Source organism: Lacerta agilis, chromosome 1 (genome assembly GCF_009819535.1).
Source record: "Lacerta agilis isolate rLacAgi1 chromosome 1, rLacAgi1.pri, whole genome shotgun sequence".
In the NCBI taxonomy this organism is placed as follows: Eukaryota; Metazoa; Chordata; class Lepidosauria; order Squamata; family Lacertidae; genus Lacerta; species Lacerta agilis.
In genome coordinates, this window is record NC_046312.1 from 15,907,377 (window position 1) to 15,925,323 (window position 17,947).

Consider the following 17,947-nt stretch of genomic DNA (forward strand, 5'->3'; position numbering starts at 1 on the left):
GTCAGTAAAGAACAATACTGATAATACAGAACAAACTCTGAGGTTGTGTGAGAATGGTTTTGAGACATCCAAGGAGAACACATACAGCAGGTCCAAGAGACGCAGCATTGTGGATTGCTGACTGAAATTTCAGAATATGCAGACAAGCTTTCTGGGGGTTTTTTTTTACTGTCTATCTATGGATAGAAAAGCACAAGAGACCTTGCATTACTTAATCAATTGCCTTTGCCATAACAAACCAACAGTCTTGGTCTGCAATCCTGGGAATTTGATTGCTGCCTTGCACCACAATGAGATATTACCATTATTTCTTAATTAAGTCAGTCTTTAGAAAATGCAGTCTGCTATATTTATCATACAACTCAATTTGCGAAGTTAATAATTAATTAGCCTCGTCTCTCTCAGAAGCACAATTCCTGTATTCCCTGATATTTGTGCATTATATATTCCGTGACTGAGCAGAAATTTGAGCCACATCCTAATAGTGCAATCCTATGCACATTTACATGTAAGTCCCATTGTGTTCAAGGAGGTCTGCTCCCAGGCAAGCAGAATCCTAGCAGAACAATCCTATGCATGCCTACTCACAAGTAAGCTCCAATAGGTTTAATAGAACTTGCTCCCAGGGAAGCACGCATAGGGAGCCCAAGTGGTGGTTTAATACAAAATTACCTGCTGTCAAGATCCAGACATAGTCATTAGTATAGTAGAGCTTATTCTTACAAGTGAACAGGGATAGTTTTGAAAACCTCACAGTTCATTATTATAGCAGTCAAGTGGTTACTTACAAACTGATGTCTCCTAGTGAATATGTATTCTTTAATAGCAGACAACTCCTGGACTTACCAGAGAGGCGAAATGATATTTAAAACTAAATGTAAAATAAACTTTTTAGATGTGTTCACGTTTTCTTTATTCATTTTAATTTGTTTTACAGGGAGAGCACATCAAAGATTGCAGTTGACTGTTTACTTTTTTGAGAGACAGCAAGAATGATAAAATTGTGTCCCCATGCTGCTTCAACGGAAAATGCCAATTATCCATTCCAGAACAGCATCATTACCTATCCGCATGCATCTTCCCTTCCTATGATGCTTATCAAAAGCAAATACAAGCCATTTTTTAATTCAATTTTATTTTTACCTTGGAAGACCTGATATCCCAGGCCTTGACCTCTGGACTGAATCCTCCACAGATACAAACATTTGGATCAAGAGGGTGAAGCTTCAAGGTGCTAATTCGAAAGTCAGTCCTGCTGCTAAAAGTCTGTGCTCCTAAAACAGTGACAGAAAAGGAGATTGAAGGTTACTTGTTTTGTAAGTAAGGATTTACAGTTTCACAATTTTATTTCAGAACTATATGTGGTAGTAATGCTCAATGAAAATGCATTGACTTTTTCCTGTATGCCATCAGATAGTTGGCATTGTCTATATAGCACCATGTTGGGGGGGTTGGGATAAATGCACTGCAGAAGCTGAGTCAAGTGTTTAAGAGAGTTTTCTTTACTACGCCAACACCAACATACACCACTATGCATACTATCTATACACTATCTACACATGTTACAAGTAGTCTTCTTTCTCTGAACCCAGAGAGGGTTCTTTGCTTCAAAGTCCTTGCTCTGTTAAAGTCCATAACCAAATCCTTAGTTCAGTTGCCTGCAAAGTCCTGCAACTGATAGAGATCTCAGAGTTCTGAAGTCTGGTAATTTCACAACTTTTTTCACAGACCATATTACCAAAAAGTCTTCGCCTGAATCCAGAATTCCAACAGATAGCCTGCAACATTTCTTGCAATCTCCTACCTCACAATATTTCTCACAATACGCTGTAACTTGAGCCCTTTTATACAGTTACTTGCCAAATCTGCCCAGTAACACATATAAGAGAGCCCTAAGAGAGCAGATGCATTGTGGGGAATGAGTCGTCTCAGCTGACTCATGGAGAATTAGCCCATTAACTGAATTAACCTTTGGGATGCATGTGGCTTTAGAGAATACGAGACAGGTCCTTGTCCCAAGGAGCTTACAATCTGAAATTCAAGGGAAACAGAGGAAGGTGAGGGAAATGGGGAGAAGGCATATGTGGTTGTTTTCGATTGTACATATGTTGAACTTCGAGCTGACTTTGGGATGTACGGAGGGTTGCAAGTACAGATGGTTCAAAATACAATAGGATAATGCCTGGCCCCAGACAATAGAACGTTTCTTACCAGTTGTAATACAGGTTTGAGGTCCATTTGCAAACCCACTTGGGCCCTAAAAAAAAGTTGGGGTGCAGCTTCTCAAGGACTGCCTTTCCCTGCACAAACCTGCTGGAACATCAAGACCACCTTCAAATGCCCTTCTCTGGGTCACAATTACCACCAGAACTGAGGCAGGTGGTAACAGGGGATGAGGTCTTCTCAGCTGTGGTACTCTGGTTGTGGAATTCTCTCTCCAACGAGGCCCGTCTGGCACCAAACCTAGAGCTTTTTATTTTCCCAATCATTTTAGCTCTGAATTTTGCTAACTTGTTTTAAACGTTTATATCCTCGTTTTCTTCACAAAACAGACTCTGTTAACTTTATGCTGTTCTGTTGCCCTGTTACATGAAATTTAAAAATCAATTAGAAATTGTTGTGGTAATCCTTTTTCAATTGAAGAACAAGAGAACAAATGCTTATAAACCATACAACTAGACACATTTTGAGGTTAGTCTATTAAAGCAATCGTTGTTTTGTCCTTAAAGGAAATTATTACGGCCAGTGGGCAGCACTGGAAAATAGAAAACTGGATCATACTGAGTCAGATCACTCGCCCTTCTAGAACTCAGAATTGTCTACACTGACTGCCAGCAGCTGTCCAGGATTTTAATTAAGGGGCTTCTCCAAGCTTTGTCTGGAATTGAACCTGGGATTTTCTGCATGCAAAGCAGATGCTCTACCATGGAGTTGTGGCTCAATTACTGGAGATTTTTTTAAAAATAAAGAAATAATTTTAAATTATTTAAATTAAATTCAGAAATTAGCAGAGGTATAGGGTGAGAAAATGTATCCCTTTCCCTTGATGATATCACAGCCACCATCCAATGAGCAGTTGTGGCACTTGCATCTGCACTGCATCCAAAACTGCAGTTATGAGGCTACTTTGGTAGGTTGGGTGGGATCATTTCCCTAGCAACAATATGTGTGTGTGTGTGTGTGTGTGTGTGTGTAGCAGTTTAATATGAAAATGAGATAATGTGTAATGGGACACCCTGGAGAATTTATCTCTCAAAAAAAAAAAATTAGCCTGGAAGAACTGAGTGGGGAGGGAGAGGAAGTAGGAAAGCAGCAGAACTTAGTTCCGTTCCTTTATGTAGAAGAATTCTCAAACTGGAAGAGATTTGGCAACTAGAGAGGCAGCATGCGCGGCGAAAGAAGATACTGCAGCAAAAAGCATGCAAAGTAAAGGGGAGCAAAACAGAGCAGCGCCACTCAGCAGAGATAAAGGAGAATGAGCATGGAAAAAAACAGGAGCGTTGTGTTTGATGGGGGTCGGGAATAAGTCAGCCTTCGCTAACCCAGTGCCCTCCAGCTAGCTGGGGCTGATGGGAGCTGTAGTTCAAAGCAACTGCAGGGCATCAGGTTGGCAGTGTGGGAATATGTTTTAAGGTGCTCCTGCACCTGTTTGCTTTATGTTTTCTTTAAGGTAACCTTCCGCACATCGCAAGGAAGGTAAAGGATCCGGCAGGAGGTTTGCTGCCTGGATCCCTCCGCGCTGGGGGCAAAGCGCGCCAATTTAGCCAATGTAACGGACAATTAGGAGTTTCCCACCCAGAAACTAGCCTAGAAACATTGTGATTGGTTGTTGTTAATGTTGTGACGATGTTTGACTTCCTAATAAATAGCCTCTGCTCTCTGTAGCGTGAGTGGAGAACGCGCGAGACAAGCCAGAGAGAACATCAGTGCGAGGCAAGCCAGAGAGAAACCGAAAGAGAAACCAAGCCGCACAGAGCAGTTGAGTGCTTCTTCACCATTGACTGCAGTCTCTTAGTCTTTATTTCTTTTATTTCAAAAACGTTTATTTGGCCTTCTAAGTTTTGGCCACCATTTAGCTTAGCCTATCTTTCCTATCCGAAAACCTCCGGAATCTCGGGAACCTTCAGAAACCTTCGGAAACCTTCAGAAACCTCCAGAACTCACGACAACTACCTTCAGATTCATAGCCAGCGGACCCTTTCACGGCCAGTGGGAGCAGAAACTCCGGGATTACTGGTCGTCCCATCTGCTGGCTATCCCCACATGGCAGAGCCTGCATTAGGCCAATGATCAGCTCCACTTGTCCTTTCACCAGAACGCATTCAAATGAAACAAAGGAAGTGTAATACAGATGATGGTTTAGCAGTTCATGTGACTGTTGCCCTTGGGCAATAGTTTAGTCCAGTGTTTGTCAAACTTGGGTGTCCAGCTGTTTTTGGACTATGATTCCCACCATCCCTAGCTAGCAGGACCAGAGGTCAGGGATCCTGGGAACTGTAGTTCAGAAACAGCTGGAAACCCAAGTTTGGAAATTATTGGTTTAAGTCTGCCATCCGTTGTGTTAATGCAGTTCGGGAAAATGCTGCCCATTTGGAATGATTAAATTGGGTGAATTAAAGAAATGATCATGAAGCAAACCACTGAACGTATCTCTGCAACGACACTCGCAAGAGTCAGAAAGCCTTCTCGTTAGAATGAATGCCCCGGTCGCCTTTTCTCCAACTGTTAGGGCTTTGAGAAAACAGCACAACATGCAATACATTTTGTTGGTGAAATCTCAATAGATTAAAACATATTTTGTTGCTGATTTAGGATAGGGGAGGAAGACAGAATTTTACTCTCAAAGCAAATAAGGATTTGCATATCCTCTCAAGTAAGGCACTAGCTGTTCCCATGGAGATACTCTTTTCTAAATTTAATTGTATGTGGTAATCTTCACAGAATCCTGTGGCTTAATACCAATCGTCTTTGTAAACAACCTTTCCAGGGCCGTAAATTAATGCCACAGGAAATTCAGCTACAAGGATTTGAATTTTATCTCCTGTTCATTGCCATTATACTTATCAAATTAATGATGTTAATAAACAGTTCACTCCAAGGTGTGAAACCAAATGCATTTTCGCAATTTCCATTGCCTTTTATATCCTGATGAATAACACACACGGGGTTGTGTTATGCATTAAGAAAACCTTGTTTTTCTATAAATCTATGCCTGTGGAGGGGATGGGGGGTGTAAGAAGTTTTTCCTCACTTATGGCAGCGAGCTAACGCTTCCCAAGAATACTCCTCCCCGTCTTTTCTTAACATGCCTGAGGATTCCTCAGGTAGTTAAGGAAGCACCCATAAGATTGCACCTTTTTATTCTGCAGTAATTACATCTTGAACAACCACCGAACCTCAATATTCCACCAAAACAGACTAGAAGGCAGAATTTGTTGGAAAGGCAGCTCTGAAATCGCAACCTGGTGTAACTCCCAAAACTGTGGTCCATCAATGGTGAAGGTTGAGTAGACCCAGAGTCTCTGCCTTGCTTCTCTTTTTACTCCTCCCAATCTTAGCTTGCCACAGCTGAGCAGCTGTGTCTCCCCACATGAAGCATTTGACCCAAGCAGTCCCTTGATCTTCACGGTGCCTCAGAGCCTGTCATGTTCATGGAGAGGGGATACCTCTGGTTCTGGAGATGTGTCCCCCGGCTCTCATGAACTGTCAGCTGCCCCTTCAGCTTCTTCTGATACCCGCTAAGTACCTCCTAAGTCCCCATCTCCCCTTCCCCATCTTCAGCTTGTCCCGGTGTGTACCAATCATGGCTAGCCCTCTTGCTGGGATCCTCTTCCTTCCTCGGAGCCCTGCCCTTTCATGACAGTTTCCCCACCCCTACTCTTAGTAAAATTACTTAGTATAAAGTCAGGTCCTGGGCTCATTTATTTGTTGGCAGCTCCACAGCAGATCTGCCTACATTATTAAAAGCTGTTTAAACTTTTAACGTGCACCTAATGTTCTAGCTGATGATTTATAGCTTTTCTCCAGATGTGGGCTGCTTCAGTAACTACCATCACATTTCTTCACATTTTACACAATAAAAATCCCATTTCTTCCCAAAGGTATAGTTCTTCCCATAAGCTATAGTTACAGAAACAATGGAACACGGCCAATTTCCAATGTAGGCTAAGCAGTGTTTCCTGTGATGTGCAGTGACAGAAGGTATTTCAATAAATAATAATAATAATAATAATAATAATAATAATAATAATAATAATAATAATAATAATTGAGGCCACCTTGCAAATTCTTATTACTGCTTAGTCCAAACAGTATCATCCGTGCACAAGAGGCAGGTGTGAGCAGGTCTGGGGGAACTTGAAAATTTGCAGAAATACAAACGTATTTTTTAAAAAAACAAAAAAACCCAGCAACAACCCAGCAAGAGGGGAAAAAGCCCAAAACAGCAAGTGAGGACCCGAACATGCTTAGTTGCCACAAAATGCCGACTGTTTTGAGGGGAGGGGAGAAATAGGATGGGGGAAATGGAACAGATAGGCTGAAATCCTGAACAGCAGCATTACTGTTTGCTGTAGTCCTCAGGGGCGTCGCGGGGGGGCGGGGGGCCTCGGGCAGCACCCCTGCTGGGGGTGACGCATCGGGGGTGGCCCCGCCCACTGGGCTTTTTTTTTCTTTTTTCTTTTTTAAAATTCTTTTTAGGCTATTTTCGGCACTGCCGGGGTGGAGCCGCAGGGGCCGCCAGCGAGTCGGGGTGTCACCCCCCTCGCTGGCCGCCCCTGCGGCTCTGCCCCAGCAGCACCCAAAATAGCACCCGCCCTCCAGCGGCTTTTCGCGCCGCTGGCTGGCTTGCGGAGCCGGGGCAAGGAGAGGGGCGGGCCAGCGAAGAGGGGTGACACCCCTATTCGCTGACCCGGCCCTCTCCCTGCCCCACTTGCGCTCCCCCGAGGGGCCCTGGGCGGGGGCTTTGGGAGCCTCTGCGGGCAGCAAAGTGTCCCGAAGCCGCTGCTGTAGCACAAAGGGGTGCCAGGCTGTGGCTTCGGGGCTCTTTGCTGCCCGCAGAGGCTCCCAAAGCCCCGCCCGGCATCCCCCGGGGGCGGGGCGTCGACGCGTGTGCATGCGTCATGACGTCATGACGCACACACGCGCCGCGATGCCCCCGCCCCCGGGGATGCCGGGCCGCTGCTTCGGGAGCCTCTGCGAGCTGCAGATAGTCTCGAAGCCCCCACCCGGCATCCCTGGGGGCGGGGCGTCACAGCGTGTTTGTGCGTCATGACGCATGCACGCGCCGCGATGCCCCCGCCCCCAGGGGTGCCTCTTGGCTTTACGCCCCGGGCAGCCAAGGGGCTAGGAACGCCCCTGGTAGTCCCCATTTGTTAACACATAAAAATCATCATTTAAATTATGGTGAGCAGCCATAACTCAATAGTTTAGCACGCAGCTCCAGAAGTTTTAATACAATCTTATTTTTGAAGTGACTGAACAGAATTCACCAGGGAAACCACAGAGAAGGTTCTGCTGCCCTGTGCCTTAATGCATGGGTAGGGAACCCGTGGCTCTCCCTATGTTGTTGAACTACAATTCCCATCAGCCCCGGCTAGCATAGACAATGGCCAGTGATAATGGGAGTTTTAGTCCAACAACTAGGCCACAAGTTCCCTGCCCCTGGCCACTGAAGGAAAAGAAGTAGGGCTTTGCCCTCTAGAAGTGGAAGTGATGTGGATGGCTCCACTTTTAATCCTAATTATTGGACGCATAAGGAAAATCTCTGTCTGCACCTTGAACACCATTAAAACTACAGGACTTCGTTAGATTTTGGACTAATTTACTTATCTGGGCATTCTCTGTTTTAAAGCAGCACTTGAAGCGGGATACAAATAGAGAGAAACGAAGCTAAGTCGTAAAGTAAGCTCCAAGTAACCTAGTAAGTAAGCAGGTGGCGCTGTGGTCTAAACCACTGAACCAAGGGCTTGCCGATCGGAAGGTCAGCAGTTCGAATCCCCACAATGGGGTGAGCTCCCATTGCTCGGTCCCAGCTCCTGCCCACCCAGCAGTTCGAAAGCACGTCAAAGTGCAAGTAGATAAATAGGTACCACTCCAGCGGGAAGGTAAACGGCGTTTCCGTGCGCTGCTCTGGTTTCGCCGGAAGTTGCTTAGTCACGTTGGCCACATGACCTGGGAAAAAAACTGTCTGTGGACAAACGCCGACTCCCTCGGCCAGTTAAGCAAGATGAGTGCCGCAACCCCAGAGTTGTTCGCGACTGGACTTAACTGTCAGGGGTCCTTTACCTTTAAGTAACCTACATTTCCCTCTTAAATCTAGACCCAACAAATCTATGATGGGCATGCATTTATATTATATTTAATTCATGAACTCTAACGTAATGTAATGTTTGGCAATCTGCAGTGCACCAAAGAAAGTGCTTTTAAATCATCCCAGAGTGGCATTTCAGTTGCGATAATCAGAACACTGCATTCATGACTGGCAAATGGCCATCTGTCATGGTTGGGCGGACAGATGTCATGGATGCGCTAGTTGAGATTCCTGCATTGCAGGGGGTTGGACTGCATGACCCACAGGATCCCTTCCAACTCTACAAGTCTATGATTCCTAATAACAAGATCCCCCCCTCCCCGCCGCCCAGCAATCTGCAGGTACAGTGGCATTGTTTCCTTTGTGACAAAGAGACGGCAGTTTAATTAAAAATGTTCGCTGTTATGCAAATGCCACAACACATAAACATAAATTTCAAAACTACATTAGCATGCCAGGTTTTGCTGAGCTTCAGTAACCAGCAGGAGTTATAACCAACATGCTCAAAAATGACTAAATAATAATATATAAAATTACATGCTGGGACAGCGGAACCTAGGCTTTGTGCAAATGATTGCTTCGAATATCTAAAAGGCTGTCACGTGGAGGATGGAACTAACTTGTTTTCTCCTGCTCTGGAGGCAGGACCTGAACCAATGGCTTCAAGTTACAGGACAGGAGGTTCCGACTAAAAACCAGGAGGAACTTTCTGACGGTGAGAGATGCTCAACAGTGGAATGGGCTCGGAAGGTGGTGGACTCTACTTCATTGGAGGTTTTTAAGCAGAGGTTGGATGCCCATCTGATTTAGGGTAGTAGGACAGGGGGTTGGACTGGATGGCCCTTGTGGTCGGTTCCAACTCTATGATTCTATGACTACTCCAGTCACACTGGGCCTGGAGCTGCAGGATCGGCACAGGCGATGACACAACTATTGTTTAGAATGGAGCAAGAGAGGCAGAGGGATGCCACATTTTGGTGTCACACAGGGCGACGCTGAAATTTGAGGCCCGCAAAGTCCGCCACTGCTGTCATGGGTGCATTAGTTGAGATTCCTGCATTGCAAGGGGTTGGACATCATCATCATCATCATTATTATTATTATTATTATTAAATTTACATCCCACCCATCAGGCTGGGTTTCCCCAGCCACTCTGTGTGGCTTACAATATATAAAACACAACAAATCATCAAACGTTTAAAAACAAGATATCCTATACCAAGCAACAAACTAAACAATAAATCAATAAAAACCAATTAACAACAATTATACAGTTTACAGTCATACCCAAATTAAAGTAACTGCCAACCCCAACTAAACATTTAACCAACACCAACCCAACAAAAATGAAACAGAGGAACCAAAATTAGAACCGTTCAAAACATTTTAGCCAGCTGCCCCAACTGGGGAATGGTTGGGTATGTTTAGCCTGGAAACGAGGAGACTGCAATGAGATAATGACGGCGAACTTCAAATATATAAAGGGTTGTCAGTGGAAGATGGAGCAAGCTTGTTTTCTCCTGCTCTGGAGGGTAGAGGACACTTGGGGTACCCTTCCAACTCTACAATTCTGTGAAATAAATAAATAAACAATCACCACTTGCTTGCTTGCCAGGCAGGGAACCAATAGGCAAGCAGGCAATGGCATCTGCTCCTCCTCCTCCTTCCCACCATCAAGCAGGCTGCAAGGGTGAAAAGGAGGAAGAGGAAAGAGAAGGAAATGGTGGAAGAGGAAATGGTTCAGGGGGTTCTTGTCAGTGCTCCCACCACACCACGAGGCATGGCCCTCAGCAGATGCCCAACCACGGTAAGTCCCTGATGCCAGCCAGGGCTGTCTAAAGCATATGCAGCGCTGGGGTGCAAAGGTCCGCCCGGCACACACACACCCAGGTTGCCCAGTCCCAGGCACGCAGGAGGGCAGAGCCGGCCGGCGGCCTCAGCGTCTCGCTGCCTCGGTCACCCCCAAACTCGCAGTGCAGAGCCACCTGCAGCAGAAGAGCCCGCTGTGGCGCTCCGACCGACGGGCGGGCTCTTCCTTGGACTCTCAGCCTGGCGCCCCTGAGAGACCAGCGCCCGGGTGCCCCACACCCCTAGCGCCTATGGGTAAGACGCCCCTGATGCCAGCCCTGTAAGATGGAACCTTACTTGTCCCCAGAAAGCACGGAAGGGTTCTAAGCAAAGGAGGCACTTTAACCTTCTCCACACAAGTGGCAGAAGAGGGAGAAGGACTCCATCAGTCCATGGGCCTTAAGTGCGGTGGAGGCCTGAGCAAGGAACAATTCATCCAAGCCTGCGTGAAAAAGTAATTAAGAGAGAAAAGTTTGCTCATGAAGGTGTGGATGGAAGACATCTAAGCGAAGTTAATCAAACACTGAAATAAGCTCCGCGCTGGTGAAGAGCAATGGAGAGAGGTGAGTGAACGGTTCAGTGAAATAACGCTGTTCTAATCTGTACAGCCGGCTTCATGTTTCTCAAGTGAGAATGCACCCAATTTGGATTCCAGTAACAAACTGGGTTGTTTTTGTTCTGCTTTTTTCTTTTACTGAAAGCGCTACTGACGTATCGGTGAGAAATGCAGAGTAACAATAAACAAGAAAAGAAAGTAAACTGTTTGTGTTGTTTGAACTTGCTTGTGTGTGTGTGTGTGTGTGTGTCTCACACACACACACACACACATAACAGATGCATGATAACACACTGAAAAATTCCCAAGCCATATAAAACGGAAGCATCTTATAAAATTCAGTCAAAAGCCAATGAATTGAAATGCCTGTTTAAATATAAACATTTTAATATGATGTTGAAAGTTGCTTCTTCTGGCGGGGTTTATTCTGAGCACCACTTATTCTCACCTGCCTGTATTACAGAACCTCGGAGCAGTCTTACTTACCCAATGATTTAGAAAGCTGCCCTAGACCAAATCAGTCAGTTGGTCTACCTAGCTCAGTATTGTCAACGCTGACTGGCAGCAGCTCTTCCAAGGTTCCAGGCAGAAGTCGTTCCCAGCCTTATCTGGAGTTGCCTGGGATTGAACCCGAGGCATTTTGCATGCAGCGCATGTGATCTACCACTGTGCTATAGTTGTTCCTTTCCAGGCAGGATGATAATAGTTCGATAGAGCCTTGGTAGGCAAGCTTGTCCAACTTCCTATTCTATGCAGAAAATCCAAACCTAGAGCAGCCCCATGAGATGGCTGCCCAGCCTCTGCTTCAAGACCTCCCCAGCCGCCACCCCAAGTTATTGCTTCCATTGACAAACTGCTTTTACCATTAACAAGCATCTCCTAAAGTTCAACTGAAATCTGCCCTCCCGTAACTTAAACCCATTAGATCTAATCTCACCCTTTGTTGTTGTTGTTCAGTTGTTCAGTCGTGTCAGACTCTTCGTGACCCCATGGACCAGAGCACGCCAGGCACGCCTATCTTTCACTGCCTCCCACAGTTTGGCCAAACTCATGCCAGTTGCTTCGAGAACACTGTCCAACCATCTCATCCTCTGTCGTCCCCTTCTCCTTGTGTCCTCCATCTTTCCCAACATCAGGGTCTTTTCTAGGGAGTCTTCTCTTCTCATGAGGTGGCCAAAGTACTGGAGCCTCAACTTCAGGATCTGTCCTTCCAGTGAGCTCTCAGGGCTGATTTCCTTCAGAATGGATAGGTTTGATCGTTTTGCAGTCCATGGGACTCTCAAGAGTCTCCTCCAGCACCATAATTCGAAAGCATCAATTCTTCGGCGATCAGCCTTCTTTATGGTCCAGCTCTCACTTCCATACATTACTACTGGGAAAACCATAGCTTTGACTATACGGATCCCACCCTTTAGGGCAGCAGCAAAGAAGTCTTTATTCTCTTGAGTCAGATGGGATAGCTCAGTTGATTAGAGCATGGTGCTGATAACACCAAGGTTGCAGGTTCAATCCCCATATGGGACAGCTGCGTATTCCTGCATTGCAGGGGGTTGGACTAGATGATACTCAGGGTCCCTTCCAGCTCTACAATTCTATGATTCTATTATTATTCTTGGCCTATCTTTCCAACCTTTAGATAGGAATACCCATGCACACATCCTGTATCAGGAAGTATCAGCCCTGTATCAGGAAGCTTGTAATGTTTAATGTTTTATTATGTTTTTGTATATGCTGGAAACCACTCAGAGTGTCTGGGGCAACCCAGTCAGATGGGTGGGGTGCTAATAATAATAATAATAATAATAATAATAATAATAATAGGCTTAAAATCTGCCTAGAGCCCACCCAAGGAACTAATTCTCCACATGTGCCAATTTGCTTGTTAATTCACGTAACAACAGCCTTAAAATGACTTCATATCTTACATAATAAAGTGCATTGTGCTTCCTGAAGGGCATGTACAAAAACAAAATTGTATTACACTTAATGCTTTACAGGCAGATAAAGGCCATACGGCTTAGAAAAGCAGCAGCCAATTTTTTTTACTTTTGTCTCCAGCATCCACTAACAACAGAACCCACCGGGTACACTGCTCCAAGCATGGGGAACTCAGTCCATTAGCTTCAGTTACAATTGGCGTTGAGCTATAATGACGACGAGGAAGAAAATACCAGACAAAAGGCGTCTGCGAGAAGGAAAATGACCCAAAGACACAATGCAGAAATGGGCTTGTCTGAAAAGGAAGTTTCGGTACATTACTCGCTCTCCCACCAAACTACAAGCAAAGCGGACCCATAAAACTCGTAAGCGGTAATATGAAAGCTTGATTAACCCAGAAATGTGAATACTCCAAAGTAAGATTTAATGGATTTTACATTCGGAGTATGGAATGCCCTTGGAGCCGCAACTATTAAAAACACACGCCATAACAAAACTGAAAGAATTGATTATCCCTGCATACGCTGAAAAATTTCGTTCAGGCAGTCATCGTTTTGGCTCGTTTCGTGGCTGGTTTCTGAAAGAAATCAAGAGAAATTCCTACCCTTTTTAAAACTCAAACATCTACACACAGCCCTGTAATATAAAGGTACTATGAGGGGGCCACATAAATATTAACATGGCTTACTAGCCATCAATTATTTAGGATTGACACCATGCCCCTGCACTCCAGCAATAAAAAGGTAAAGGACCCCTGGACAGTTAAGTCCAGTCAAAGGCGATTATGGGGTTGCGACGCTCATCTCACTTTCAGATCGAAGGAGCTGGCGTTTGTCCACAGACAGCTTTCTGGGTCATGTGGCCAGCATGACTAAACCGCTTATGATGCAATGGGAACACCGTGACGGAAACCTGAGCGCACGGAAACGGCGTTTACCTTCCCGCCACAGCGGTACCTATTTATCTATTTGTGCACAGGCGTGCTTTCGAACTGCTAGGAGCTGGGACAAAAGTAACTCCAGCATTACTGTAACATTCAAGCTAGCATGGTAGGAATTAGTTTAAAAACCACTGGAAATAAATAAACAAACAAACAAACAACAGAAAGTTAGAAAAACAGATTGGTGAAGTAATTAAACGCTTACATGGCCGCCCTTAACCATCTTGTTTGGAAGCAAGACCTATTGATTTCAGTACAACTTAGGGCCAAACTAGACACAGCAGTAAATGTGTCTTAGCATCCAATATACAGGGTTTTTGTTTTGTTTTTTTCTTGTTTTAGGGAAAAAAAGCAGATTGCAGCAGCTGAGGCAGGGTGGGGGCCTGATAATTAAAAGAATCAAAGCATGTGGAGAGGGAATTTAACTCCTTCCTCTCTTGCTAATGACCCAAAGAAAATTTGTCTTCCGAAGTTGGAATTTGCTCTGAAGGCAGAGGACACTCACTAGTGCTTAAGGGAGATTACCTCCCAATGCAGAGAAGGGAATTTCTTTGGAACCAAGCACTGAAGAAAATGGTGAAATCTCCCTTCCATAACTATTCCGATCCAATTAATTATCATTTCACCTTGCCCCCCCCCACCCAGCCAATAAAAAGCTGCTTCAATTTGCATTTTTTAAAAGCTGCACGTTAGATGCAAATATGCATTTACCGCCATGTGTAGTTTGGCCCCTTTTCCGTGTTTATTTACTTATTCATTCATAAAATTTATTCACTGCTTGATTTTTTAAAAAACCTGAAAGCAGTTTATAGAAGATAAAACAGTAAAATCGAGAAAGTTTGCAACCCTGCTTTAAAACATACAAAAGTTAAAATACAAAAACAGACTAAAATTAACTCAACTTTCTAAGGACCTGAATGCCTTTCAAAATAACATTTCAAGCTCCACAATATTCCATGTAGTATGAAAATTGTATTTCACATGCAAGCCAAAACACATACCTATATTAGTATTTACCTGTTTCAATATCGGTTAAATGAAGCATAGAATCAAACCCTCCGCTCAGAACACCTCTCCCACAGGGGGTCCACTGGGCAGCTCGAACAGCACAGGTGTGGCAAAGGTATGTTTTCAAGCAACGGCCCCGATCCACAGCATCCCAAACCTAAGAGGAAAATATAATGAACTTTTTAAAAAGATGAGCCGACCAACTGCAGCTAGGACCAACAGGGAATAGCAGTCACTTTAAGAGCTCCTTGAGAGTATCATTAGGAAGCAACACTTTTGCATGTTGGAATGCAAATGCCTAAAATGAAGAAACTGCTCGGAAGTGAAGCAGCCACATTAGTTGCGTTTGTAATGGGAAGTGGGAAATGACCTCCGCACACCATTCAAGATGGAACGTTATTCAGAGCCATAGAATATCTGGCAACCAGGAGGGCACGGGGCTATTCTGCAGAAGGAAGTCTATCAACAACAACAACAACAACAACGAATCACAGATTTGGAAGGGACAGCAAGGGCCATCTGGTCCAACCCCCTGCAATGCAGGAATGAAGGTGCCGGATGAGTCTCCACGAGGAAGAAATTCTATACAGAGAAGATCCTCTCCTGGGCTACAACTGCACAAAACATATGAGGATGACAAAGCTGGGTGTAGTTCCTATCTGGAGAACATACATAAAAGGGGTGGATAACCACATTCAATTAGCCCTAGAAACAGGTCTTAGAGTCATAGCATTGTAGAGTTGTAAGGGACCCCCCCGAGGGTCATCTCGTCCAACCCCCTGCAATACAGAAATCTCAGCCACCTTGGCCTCCTTGTTGCAAAGGTGGCATATAAATATAAAAAGGAATACATGAGAACATACACACTGCGACACACAGATGCACATTTTGACAGAACTATGGCTTAGATCCTAATTAAGGTTCCACTGGTGGCTGCATCCCATGCATGTAATTCCACAAACCAGACCAGCAGAAGGGGGGGGGCATTCTTCACCCCTCTCCCCTTCCCCATTTGCCCCCTTGGAAATCTGTTCCAGGGTATTGGGGGAACCTCTTGAGGATACTGACGGGCAATGTGGGGGTCTGCCTGGGGAAGGGTGGGTCAGTGAAAAACGCCTCCACTGGACTCCAGGTTTCTCCGTGTACAAAAGGAGCCCTTCATTCATGGAGCGCTAGTTAGGATCCCAGCCGGTAAATTATTAGCAGCGTCCCCATTTCAGAAGGATTAGGTGGCAAAGCATGTCAAAGGCTGAGATTGAGGAGATTCAACACGGTTACATGCCCTCTGTCCAACTCTAGATGCAGATCACCAAAGGGGTAAAGCAATGCTGCCTCTGTACTGACACCTTCCCTAAAGCCCAGCTGGCATGTTCCATGAAGCCTATCTCACACTGGAATTCATTAAACAGTCACACCACAGCCAACTTATTCACCTTGCTTTTTTTTTTTTAAAGTAAATTAAAGAGGGAGTGGTTAATTTGAGACCAACCTGCAATTATTCAAATATTTCAGAATATGGATGAAATAACATATGGTGCCCTCCACATAAGATCTGAAGAGCACACATAACCTGGACCAGGCAGGTTTCATTGGTCACAAGGGGCAAGAGTCAAGAGAATCCAAATAATTGGCCTCAGGCCTCCAAGCACCTTGTCTTCTCCCTTTGGCAACAGCAGTTTAAAACTTGTATTTGAAATTTGGGCAGGCTAAGTGCTCCAAACATCTCATCTAGACTAGCTTGCAAGACTGGGTTTAAAGTAAAACGAGAGAACCTTGCATTCTGAAACTATATTAAAGGCAATAAATTAGTGTGTGGCAGGCACAATTTCCTGAAAATTTCCTGAAAACGCTGGAACTGATCGTGAAAGATTTCTGTTGCTACATTTATCATCCTCAGCTAGTTCAAGAAACAATCTTATCACTTTTCAGCCATCTATACTTTATATTTCATCTCCACAAAAGCAATGCAGCTTTAGTAGTTGCCTGATTCCCTTACTATTAAATAACTTTGCTATGAAATTATGGCAGTGATTCTGTTGACTGAAATTAGAAGTAAGATTCTACATATTCACACATAGTAAGGCATTAGTTTTATATATATATGTAAGGCAATCAGTGAACCCAGCAGAGTTTTAAGAGGACATCTTTTATTTACAGGGTGTCCCTCGCTCCTAAACCACGTACCTGTTTGGTTTAAATCTGAGCCTAGCTTTACTTTAGTGAAAATCAGAGTTCAGATGGTCACAATCAGTCTGCATAAGTCTGAATCCAAGTGGTTAGTTTGCAAACCACAGTGTTCAAGAGTTAAGACAGGCTCCCACGAACCGAATTGCTATCGGAAGCATATAGGAAGGCTGGAGGAAACAGACCTTTGCAAATTTCAATATGAACTGACTTGATCTGCACATTTCACAATGGTGTACAGATTGCAACAGTGCTGCCCATCGGATATCACACTTCAGCGAATGTTGCAGTGCAGTTCTCAGCTCAACAAAAAGTATGAATGTGTTTTAAAATGCATACTTTGAGGGAAAAATATGTTTAGAAATGCATGCTTTGATGAAATACATTTATAAATGCCTATTTTAATTTTTAATAAATACTTTGAAAACCTTCGTGCATATTTTTTAAAAATTGCAAATGAATGTGGAAAGGGAATGGAACAGAATTATGAATGAACACATGCAAAAGTGACACAGAGCACCTGCTTAGAGGTATAGATAGTCCATTGCCCCTAACCATTGGCCATTTTGGCTGTGGTTGATGGGAGTCTGGGAAAATCTGTAGGGCCACACGTTCCCCCTCTCTGGCTAGTTCATGTAAGAAAACAATAACAAATCATTGTAAGAAAGGTCGGAAATAATAAGAGATTTAATTTCCACAACATTTGAATAGACGGTGGGAATTATAACTTGTAATTATATTTTGGGTTTCAGAATAATCAAGATATCCCATTAATCAAAAGCTATCAGCTTTATAGTCATTATTTTAGCACATTTTAATAACAAATATATCTTCAAAGTTTATCAGAACAGTAATACCCAGCTAACATGCTAATGGGTCTCTTTACGAGACATTATGTTGATTTACTGTTTTGTATTAAGAGTGTAATGCTAATATCCCATGGCAATAAAAATGTTGGATTAACATGCAGGATTACTATCTTCTACTTGGTTTTTGATCACTTTTTGGCTATTTAGCTTTCAAGCTGCATAGTATAATTGGTTTTTCAGGTCACCTTAAACTTATTATCAGAGTTAGCATACCTACCGGTAATAAATTAGTGTTCAAATTCCTGAACTGGGGAGAACCAGCCTACACCAGTTTGCTGGCTGGGATGGTGTGA

At 44.1% G+C, this 17,947-nt stretch overlaps 1 protein-coding gene across 1 annotated transcript in view; it reads right to left on the reverse strand.

The window, feature by feature from the left end:
- WDR25 (WD repeat domain 25) overlaps positions 1 to 17,947 on the reverse strand; it is an 88,115-nt gene that overhangs the window by 21,981 nt on the left and 48,187 nt on the right. The window contains exons 3-4 of the mRNA XM_033139713.1: positions 14,611 to 14,758; positions 1,144 to 1,274 (exon numbers count right to left, since the gene is read on the reverse strand). Of these exons, the coding sequence (XP_032995604.1) occupies positions 1,144 to 1,274; positions 14,611 to 14,758 (279 nt within the window). The remainder of the gene's footprint in view (positions 1 to 1,143; positions 1,275 to 14,610; positions 14,759 to 17,947) is intronic.